Source organism: Rhinoraja longicauda, chromosome 5 (assembly GCF_053455715.1).
Source record: "Rhinoraja longicauda isolate Sanriku21f chromosome 5, sRhiLon1.1, whole genome shotgun sequence".
Classification (NCBI taxonomy): domain Eukaryota; kingdom Metazoa; phylum Chordata; class Chondrichthyes; order Rajiformes; family Arhynchobatidae; genus Rhinoraja; species Rhinoraja longicauda.
Window position 1 is genome coordinate 73208566 of NC_135957.1, and position 11334 is coordinate 73219899.

General features: G+C 44.6%; 1 protein-coding gene across 1 annotated transcript in view; it reads left to right on the forward strand.

The window, feature by feature from the left end:
• Nucleotides 1-11334, forward strand: part of LOC144593752 (gamma-aminobutyric acid receptor subunit rho-2-like) — a 49057-nt gene that overhangs the window by 34977 nt on the left and 2746 nt on the right. Inside the window, exons 6-8 of the mRNA XM_078399799.1 lie at nt 3108-3248; nt 5636-5788; nt 7975-8171. Of these exons, the coding sequence (XP_078255925.1) occupies nt 3108-3248; nt 5636-5788; nt 7975-8171 (491 nt within the window). The remainder of the gene's footprint in view (nt 1-3107; nt 3249-5635; nt 5789-7974; nt 8172-11334) is intronic.

Below are 11334 nucleotides of genomic sequence, written 5' to 3' on the forward strand. Positions count from 1 at the left end.
CTCAACTCTTGGTCTGTAGACTGCGGCTGCAGGGGGAGGCCATCTAAAAGAAGCATCTCTTTTTCCCATGCTGATCTTTTTTGGACCTGTTAAATGTGATTACATTATATACATACAAACATAAGAGGAGGTTTACGAGAACGATCCCGGGGATGATTGGGTTAATGTACAAGGAACGTTTGATGGCTCTGGGCCTGTACTCGCTGGAGTTTAGAAGGATGAGGAGGGGACCTCATTGAAGACTATCGAATAGTGAAAGGCCTGGATAGAGTGAATGTGGAGAGGATATTTCCACTATTGGGAGAGTTTAGGACCAGCGGGCACAGCAGCAGAATAAAAGGATGTACCTTTACAATGGAGATGAGGAGGAATTTCTTTAGCCAGAGTGTGGTGAATCCATGGAGTTCAATGCCACCGATGGCTATGGAGGCCAAGTCTTTGGATATTTTTAAAGCAGAGATTGACATTCTTGATTAGTAAGGACACCCATGGTTATAGGGAGAAGGCAGGAGAATGGGGTTGAGAGGGAAAAATAGATCGGCCATGATTGAATGGCAGAGCAGACTTGATGGGCCAAATGGCCTAATTCTGCACCTGTAACTTATGATCTTAAATGTAGTTGCAAATTAGGAGCAGTAGCATTTATAGAACAGTACAGCATAAGAACCAGCCCTTCAGCCAACAATATCTGTGCCCAAACACGATGTCAAGTTAAACTAATCACTGCTGACTGCAGATGATCCATATCCCTCCATTCCTCGACTATTCATGTGCCTACCTAAAAGCCTCTTAAACACCGCTGTCGTATCTACTGCCATTGCCACCCCTGGCAGCACGTACCAAGCGCCCACTGCCCTCTGTGTAAAAAAAAACTTACCCACACATCTCCTTTAAATTTTCCCCCTTAAAGCTGTGCCCTCTAGTCTTTGACATTTCCACTCTGGGAAAAGGCTCTGGCTGTCTATCCTATCTATGCCTCCCATAATTTTAGATACTTCTATCAGGTCTCTCCTCAATCCCTGACATTCCGGATAAAACAAACCACGTTTTTCCAACCTCTCCTGATAATTAATACCCAACTAATCCAGCAACAACCTGGGAAACCTCTTGTGCACACTATCCAAAGCCTCTACATCCTCTCATAATGGGGTGACCAGAACTACACATTATACTCCAAATGCGACCTGACCTCACTTGTGATCATAACTTGCTGCTTAAATCTGCTTTGCCATTTAATAAGATCGTAACTGATCTGATGGAAACCTCAATTTCATATTCTACCTCCCAGTGATAGCATTCATTGTCATTACCTTTCAATAATCTATCTACCTCTACCTTAAAACCATTCAGACTCCACTTCCACTGATCTATAAGAAAGAGGTCAATGTCTCACACACTTTGAGTGAAAGTAAGATTGCTGCATGTCTACGTCATTAGACCAGAATTAGGCCATTCAGTGCATCTCTGTGCTAAATGGTCAAATCCTTATTTTTGAATCATTATCCCTGGTTCTCTATTCTACTTCAAGAGGAAACATCCTCTCCATGTTACACTGCCATGGTCTGTCAGGTTCTTACGTTCCAATCAAGTCACATCTTATCACTCCCCACCCTGGCCCCCTTTCCAGCCTTTTCTAGAAGACATGACACACCATCCCCAGTTCCAGGTATTGGTCTGATAAACCTACTTTGAGCCATTTCCAATACAGTACATTTTTTCACTCACAAGTGCCATATACTGTATGATGGGATTTATAACCTCCCTACTTTTTTATTATGTTCACCTACCAATAAAACAATACCATTCATTAATTTGTACTCATTCATTATACAGAATAACCTGGAAACAGCTTGCTCGGGCCATCCATTCAATAACCAGTGAGCTTTTTATTTAACCAGCAGGTTAGGCTGCAGGTTTCCAGCTGCAAACCACTTCATGAGATCAGTTGATAAGTTCTTAAGTTCTAGGAGGGAATTAGGCTATTCGGCCCATCAAGTCTACTCCGCCATTCAATCATGGCTGATCTATCTTTTCCTCTCAACCCCATTCTCCTGCCTTCTCCCCATAACCCCTGACACCCGTACTAATCAAGAATCTGTTAACCTCCACATTAAAAATATCAACTGACTTGGCCTCCACAGCCGTCTGAGGCAATGAATTCCACAGATCCACCACGCAAGTAAGATGCAGACGTGCAAGGAATCCAGGGATTCAGGGATCAATCTGAAGAAAGGTCTTGACCCGAAACGTCACCCATTCCTTCTTTCCAGAGATGCTGCCTGACCCGCTGAGTTACTCCAGCATTTTATATCTACCAGGGATTCCAACGTGTGCCTCAGCTCTGCAGGGGTCTACAGTTAAAATAGGGTCAGTGTGTTTACAAGGAGAATGGGCATTAAGTGGAATTGATTAATTCTAAAGGCTGCCTCACTGCATACGAGCCAGGTAAGATAGGTTAACATCAACCCTATCATAAACATGCTGATGACAACCTGGTTGTTACCCAGAGGACGCTTTGTGAAGGGACTAATGACAACGGCACGGTGGCGCAGCGGTAGAGTTGCTGCCTTACAGCACCAGAGACCCGGGTTCGATCCTGACTAAGGGTGCTGCCTGTACGGGGTTTGTACATTCTCCCCGTGACCTGCGTGGGTTTTCTCTGGATGCTCTGGTTTCCTCCCACACTCCAAAGAGGTGCAGGCTTGCAGGTTAATTGGCTTTGGTAAAAATTGTAAATTGTCCCTAGTGTGTGGGATAGTGTTAGTGGACAAGGATCAGTGGTCTGTATGGATTCAGTGGGCTGAATGGCCTGTTTCAATGCTGTATCTCTAATCCAAAAATCTAATCTAAACAACCGTATCCGGACAGGAAGTCCAATTGTTGACGAATATTTTGAAGCTAAAACGAAGGTAGTCTGCTGGATGGTGAATTTTTATTCAACACTATTGTTGTGTTACATTAGATTTAGAATAGAACATGGTGAAGTTAGCTAAAGCTTTTGTAACCTAGGCTTATGTTAGAACATTACGCAAAAGAATCTGAGTTCTTGCTCTCCGGTTTCAATCTGCCACTATTCAACACTGTTGATGCCTTCTCTCACATGGCAGATGCTTACACTGAAGATGACCTTATGCTGTATTGGAAGAATGGAGCAGAAGCACTGAAAACAGACGAGAAGGTCTCCTTGTCCCAATTTCTCATTCAGAAATTTCACACTACCTCCAAGCTGGCATTCTACAGTAGTACAGGTGTGTATTCCGGTGTGAGGCTTAATTTCATATACAGTTCGTTTGGTATTCTTACAGAGGGATTGAAATGCAGCCGAACGATGAACCGATCCTGGTATAATCATTCTCCAATTTTAGCTCAATTCCTCTCCTGCCTCCCTTGATGATCTCCTGAGGTCTGTAGCTCATCTGGGTGGGAAAACATAGGCAAGATTCAAGAGTCAAGAGTGTTTTATTGTCCTGTGTCCCAGATAGAACAATGAAATTCTTACATGCAGCAGCACAACAGAATATGTAAACATAGTCCACTGTAAACAATGTAATAAACGAGAGAAAAAAAAAGTTCAGTGTGTGTATATGTACACATACTCACAAATACACACATATATATAGATCATATAAATATTTTTTTACACACACAACACACACGAGTACACATACGTTTGAAGAAGTGACCAAAAAGGTTGATGAATGCAAAGTTGTGGATGCTGTGTATATGGACTTCAGCAAAGCATTTAACAAGGTTCCACATGGTAGGCTGCTCTGGAATGTTAGATCGCATGGGATCCAAGAAGAGATAGCTGAATGAATAGAAAATTGGCTCCATGGAAGGAAGCAGAGGGTGATGGTGGAAGGTTGCTTCTCAGACTGGAGGCCTGTGACTAGTGGTGGGCCTCAGGATTCAGTGCTGGGACCGTTACTGTTTGTCATCTACATCAATGATTTGGATGAGAACATACAGGGCAAGTTTAGCAAGTTTGCAGATGATACAAAAGTGGGATTAATTTGCAGATAGTGAAGATGGTTGTGAAAAATTGCAGCAGGATTTTGATTGGCCAGGTGGGCTGAGGAATGGTTGATGGAATTTAACACAGAGAAATGTGAGGTGTTGCATTTTGGGAAGTCTAACAAGGGCAGGACCTACACAGTGAATGGTAGGCCTCTGGGGAGTATAGTAGGGGAAGAGGGATCTAGGCGTGCAGGTACATGGTTCCTTGAAAGTGGAGTCGCAGGTAGCTAAGGTGGTCAAAAAGGCTTTTGGCACATTGGCCATCAGTCAAGGTATTGAGTAGAGAGGTTAGGAGGTCATGATGCAGTTGTATAAGACATTGGTGAGGCTGCATTTAGAGTATTCAGTTCTAAGCACCATGTTATAGGAAAGATGTTGTCAAGCTGGAAAGGGTTCAGAAAAAATTTAAGAGGATGTTGCCAGGACTAGATGGTCTGAGCAATAGCAAGAGGTTGAGTAGGCTGGGACTCTATTCCTTGGAGTGCAGGAGGATGAGGGGTGATCTTATAGAGGTGTATAAAATCATTAGAGGAATAGATCAAGTAGACTCACAGAGTGAGGTGATCGAGGACCGGAGGACATAGTTTTAAGTTGAAGGGAAAAAGATTTAATAGGAATCCGAGCGGTAACATTTTCACACAAAGGATGGTGGGTGGATGGAACGAGCTGTTAGAGGAGAAAGTTGTGGCAGGGGCTATCGCAACGTCAAATAAATAATTAGACAGGTACATGGTTAGGACAGGTTTGGAGGGTTGTGGGCTAAAAGCAGGCAGGTGGGACTAGTGTAGCTGGGACGTGTTGGCTGGTGTGGGCGAGTTGGGCTGAAGAGCCTGCTTCCACACTGTATCACTCAATGACTCTAATTCACAATAAGCATGCAAGTATATTCCACTGTGGCACAAAGATCACACAAGAAAACATGTTGCAGTCATGTCAATCATTCTTCATTCAGATGAGGTGGCAAGAGGAATGTGGAAACCCTATTTTCACATATCCTTTCATCAGGAGCAAAATTGAATGTCCATTAGGGGCAAATAGGTTTTAATTTAATGCCAAACATAAAACTACTAGGAACGTCAGGCTTCACATTTTCTGAAAAAGCTGCCGGAATGAGCTGCCAGAGGAGATAGTTGAGCCAGGGACTATTGCAATGTTTAAGAAATATTTAGATGGGTACATGGATAGGACAGGTTTAAAGGGATATGGGCCAAATGCAGGCAGGTGGGACTAGTGTAGCTGGGACACGTTGGTCGGTGTGGGCAAGTTGGGCCAAAGTGCCTGTTTCCACAGTTTCACTCTATGACCATTCATTGAGCAACATTGAATGTCCTTTAGGGACAAAATTGCTATTCTTTTAATGCCAAACTTAGAACTGCTGGAAACGCCATACTTTCTGAAAAAGTATATTAGCTCATCCCAGTTGCTTTTAATAGGTTTGCTGCTGAGAATAGCGTTGAATGTTACAATATCACAGTAGTAGCATTGTGGCTTTTTTTCAGTGGTGGTGTTAGACTGGACCAGTATTGATCTGTTATTAAATGTGTTATGCTTTCCCAGCCCCAACAGTGCAACCAATGGTGTATGATTGCATACTGATGAGCATCTGCTTTTGCAACAGGTTGGTACAATCGTCTGTACATTAACTTCACCTTGCGCAGGCACATCTTCTTCTTCCTGCTGCAAACCTACTTCCCAGCGACTCTGATGGTCATGTTATCCTGGGTGTCGTTCTGGATCGACCGGCGAGCTGTGCCAGCCAGAGTTTCATTAGGTGAGCAAGTATGTCCGCCTCAGCACAGCTAAGTGTATCGCTCAGCGATAGCAAAGTTGCACACTGGGTTATTGGATACCTGGTAGACTCACTTATAGCATTTATTCTCTCTTTCTCTGGAACTGTAGTGACACAATGCTGAAAACCTACACAGGTCCACCACTGATTTTCCAGCAACTGATGTTCCAGCACGGTGGCGCAGCGGTACGGTTGCTGCCTTACAGCACTTGCAGCGCCCGAGACCCGGGTTCGATCCCGACGACGGGTGCTGTCTGTACGGAGTTTGTACGTTCTCCCCGTGACCACGTGGGTTTTCTCCGAGATCTTCGGTTTCCTCCCACACTCCAAAGACGTACAAGTTTGTAGGTTAATTGGCTTGGTATAAGTGTAAATTGTAAATTGTCCCTAGTGTGTGTGTAGAATAAGTAAGAGGGGTCTTGACCCGAAACATCACCCATTCCTTCGCTCCAGAGACATTTTGAGTCTATCTTTGGTGTAAAACAGCATCTGCAGTTCCTTCCTACCCTGAGTTACTCCAGTGTGTCTATTTTCGGTTTCAACCCGCAATTACATTTCCTTCCTACACATTTCGCCTTTCGTCTGCTCCACTGTAGAATATTGTTAATGCGTGGGGATCGGTGGGCCGAAGAGCCTATTTCCGCGCTATATCTTTAATCTAAAAAATAAACCTCCTTTAATCCAGACCAAATTACGAGAGCGCTTGAAATCCCCCCCCACCCCCTCATGGATGTCTCCCAAAACATGTGACAATAGACAATAGACAATAGGTGCAGGAGGAGGCCATTCGGCCCTTCGAGCCAGCACCACCATTCACTGTGATCATGGCTGATCATTCTCAATCAGTACCCCGTTCCTGCCTTCTCCCCATACCCCCTGACTCCGCTATCCTTAAGAGCTCTATCTAGCTCTCTCTTGAATGCATCCAGAGAATTGGCCTCCACTGCCTTCTGAGGCAGTGAATTCCACAGATTTACAACTCTCTGACTGAAAAAGTTTTTCCTCATCTCCGTTCTAAATGCGGCCAGATGAGGTGGCCGAACTCAACCTCATCGGGACTTCCGCGCCGATCGGCAGGTGAAAATACAAAATATAGCAGTTGCTGGAAATACTCAGCAGGTCTAACAGCATCTGCGGAGAGAGAAAAACAGAGTTAATCTCCCGGGTTGTGGCCTTTAATCAGAACTGGCCTGTTCTGATATTTACTCAAAATCTGACATTGTTGAACTCATTGCTGACTCTTAAGGATTACAATGTGTCCCGCTGGAAGTTAGAGTGCTGTTCCACACATTAAAGAGCAGCACAGTGGTGCAGCGCTAGAGTTGCTGCCTTGTAGCACCAGAGACCCGGGTTCGATTCTGACTGCGGGTGCAGTCTATATGGAGTTTATACATTCTCCTATAACCGAGTGGGTAATAGATCATGAGAGGAATAGATCGGGTAAATGCACAGAGTCTCTTGCTCAGAGTAGGAGAATCGAGGACCAGAGGACATAGGATAAAGGTGAAGGGGAAAAGATTTAATAGGAATCTAAGGGGTAACTTTTTCACACAAAGGGTGATGGATGCATGGAATAAGCTGCCAGAGGAGTTGAGGCAGGGACTATCCCAACATATTAGAAACAGTTAGTTAGGTACACAGGTTTGGAGGGATATGGACCAAGCGCAGACAGATGGGATTGGTGTAGCTGGGACATGTTCGCTGGTGTGGTCAAGTTGAGCTGAAAGGCCTGTTTCCACACTGTATCACCCTATGACTAAAACATCTGTAGATTATATTCTTTTAAATCCCTTTTTAGACGTTAAGATAAAATGTTTTTTAGTTTGTTTTAGGTAGAATGAGACAATGCACGTTGGCGCAGTGGTAGAGTTACTGCCTTACATCGCCAGAGACCCGGGTTCGATACTGATTATCGCTGTCTTTACGGAGTTTGTACCTTCTCCTTGTGACCTGGTTGGGTTTTCTCCGGGTTCTGCGGTTTCCTCCCACACTCCAAAGACGTACTGGTTTGTAGGTTAATTGGGTTGGTAAAATTGACCCTAGTGTGTGTAGGGTAGTTAGTGTGCGGGGATCGCTGGTCGGCGCGGTCTCGGTGAAGGGTCTATTCCCCACTGTATCTCTAAACTAGAACTAAACTAACATTTTTCACACTTTCCCTGTTATTCCAGGTATAACGACAGTTCTGACCATGTCGACCATTATTACCGGCGTGAATGCATCCATGCCGAGGGTGTCGTACATTAAAGCCGTGGACATCTACCTGTGGGTCAGTTTTGTGTTCGTCTTTCTCTCAGTGCTGGAGTATGCAGCTGTGAATTACCTGACCACACTGCAAGAGAGGAAAGAACGAAAACTCCACCAAAAGGTGAGACCCAGCAGCAAAGTTATCCCATCGTGGGAATTTACCACTGTTCAGGAGGCCCATCACTCCACCTTATTAATGTCAATGTTCACCTTCAGTGACCAAAGAGACTGTTGTTCTTTCCGTTGTCAGCTTGTTATTCTGCGTATACTTCACTGCCTTAATTGTAACTTGTCCCTAGTGTGTAGGATAGTGTTGGTGAGCGGGGATTGCTGGTCGGCGCAGACTCGATGGGCTGAAGGGCCTGTTTCAGCGCTACATCTCTAAAACTAAAATTAAAAACTAAAACTACATCAAACATGATCTGGACATGTTTTTGTAAATAATTAGTGAAATGCATAATTTCTCATAAGTAAATGACTAACTGTGAGATAATATTGTTGACCCTGTAACCTCCATGGAGTATCAACTGACGTGTCGAACAAAAGACTCGAAACCAAGGTTTAGTTTAGTTTAGTACAACTTAATCTTTATTAACACTCGAGTAACTTTAAACATTCATGCAAACAATTGACTTCTAATAACTTCTCATTTACTTTACTATTTCAACATCACTTCTTAAACTAAATCACAAAACTCATGACTTGGTGTCAGATATTACCCGTATGAATGAATTGGCCAGATTCACTCTGTTGGTAGGGGGTAGTCTTCTCTGAGCTTCGAACTCAGGTCCCTCCTTCCTGCCATGGTTGTTCACTCGTTGTCGCCCCCGATGTCTCGGACCGTCCTTCTTAATTTTCCTTCTATCTTCATAACAAAGCCTTAGTTCTAACTCAAGGCTCTCATGGGTTTGCAGTCAATCATTTCAAGCTGTCACTCCTCCAAGGGCTGAATAAACAAAACACATCTTCATTCTTGATCAGGCTAGGGAGTTATTTTAATTATGTTGCTTGTTCATATCTCCTTCTCATTATAGTTATTTTGCAATATGTCCGTTCCAGGCACCTTATCTTCTCAAGGCCGTACTGCCTAGCCATGAAGGCACCTTCAGCTCTACTGTGTAAGGGGTTTTCTGCGCCGAGCTTTCGCCCGACCTAAGGTCCCCGTGCCTTGCTCTGATCCCTTGACCAGGCCGTGCACACTGGTTCCCCGTGAGTGGTTCGACCCACTCACCCCCTACGGTTCTAGACACTGGACTTAGATGCAGGAGCGTTGATAGTGCAGAAAAACTCAACCAGACCAGATTTGAAGACCAGGGTTTAAATGGAAAAGGCTTTTATTGAGCGCTTGGGACTATTGTACATGAATGCTCTTCACAGTTCTATAAGACATATCTATAAGACACATACCGAATTACATGAATACTTTTGACTATGAATCATAAAACGCACAGTTCTACAGGACATATACATGAATACTTTTGACTATGAATCATAAAACGTACAGTTCTACAAGACATATACACGACTGTAAGATGGGGAACGTACGACACATCGCAAAATTGGCCAACACATATTTACTTATACACCCACGTTAATTAAACCACCCTCCCCTCTACACTAAACTATGTCCAGGATGTGCAGGATCGGGGTACATGCTCACCATGGGGCTATTACTGGGGTTACTGGCTGTTCGTGCTGCTTCTCCGCTGTTCTCCGTGAGGGTCGTGCTTGTTCCGTGAGTTTCTTCCTTCCGTTCTTCTCGGTGAGTCTCCGCTGTTCTCCGTGCCGTTTGTTGCGTCCTCTGACTTCTGTCTTGAATGCCTTTCTTGCCTGTCTTTTCTTCTTGAGTTTAAAACCCAAAAGTCGTGGCCAGTTATACTAATCCTGACCCGTCCTATCTCCCGCCAGATCTCGGGATCTCTTTGATTCAAAGATAGGTTTCGAGATTTCTCTTTGATCTGCGTTATGTCCGGGGGTACCGGTGATGGCCAGACGGTCCGTTAATCTGTTTCTCGTTGAGAGGTGATGGGTTTAACTGGTTTCCCATCTCCTGCCAGGTAGGTTTCTATGGGCGATTGTGCCCCCTTAACGAGATTAACTGTGTAGGTCGGCTTGGGGCATTGTGAGTATGCTGATGTCAGCGCCCCAGTGTCTGGACTTCGACCTGGTTTCGCAGGTTTCTGCACGGCCAATATCCATCCATTGCCAATATCCATCCAATATCCTCCTCCACAGGCACACTCCCACCTGCACCCTCCGCTCTGCCGCTGCCAATCTCCTATCCCCCCACATCCGGACTAAACTCAGATCCTGGGGGGACAGGGCTTTCTCCATCGCTGCTCCCACCCTATGGAACTCACTACCCCAAACCGTTAGAGACTCCCCCACACTCACCACATTCAAAACATCGCTGAAGTCTCACCTGTTCAGTACTGCCTTCAACCACTGAAGGTCACCTCACCTACTGTCTCCTTTCTCTGTTCATTTATTTATTTACTTATTTATCTATTTATTAATTTCCCTATGTTCTCAAAATCTCTGTAAAGCGTCTTTGAGTATATGAAAAGCGCTATATAAATAAAATGTATTATTATTATGTATTATTATTGTTCTGGCCGTGGCTTTGCAGAAACCTAGATACTGGGCTGTGGGGTTTTTGCTTTTGTGGCTGGTCACGAGGTCCCGCGGCCATTTTAGGACCCACGGATTGTGACATCCCTTGGTAAACTGACCGCAGCCTTTCTCCGCTATCAGCCCCAGTCTCCCGTTTAAAATGTCCAAACTGCAGCTCTTTGGTTTGGTGTTGATTGCAGAATGAGGGAAAACTTCTCACATCTTACAGCTGACACAACCGTTTTCACTGTGCTCCTTTGTTCTCCTGGCTCCAGCATTTCGCTCTGTCTGTCTCCAGCTAGTAGCATCCTTTCAAAGCCTGTCGGGATACTTGACATCCAGCCCCAGGCTACAATATACATAGAGAGATAATGGTTTGCATAGGTTTATTGTTTTCTAACGGGAAGCTGTGTGGTATATATGAATCTTTAAGAATTGTGTGTGGACCATCGGTTATGTCATAGAGTCATAGAGTCATCAAGTGATACAGTGTGGAAACAGGCCCTTTGGCCCAACTTGCCCACACTGGCCAACAATGTCCCAGCTGCCTGCGCTTGGTCCATATCCCTCCAAACCTGTCTTATCCATGTACCTGTCTAACTGTTTCTTAAACACTGGGAGAGTCACAGCCTCAACAACCTCATCTGGCAGCTTCTTCTATACACCCACCA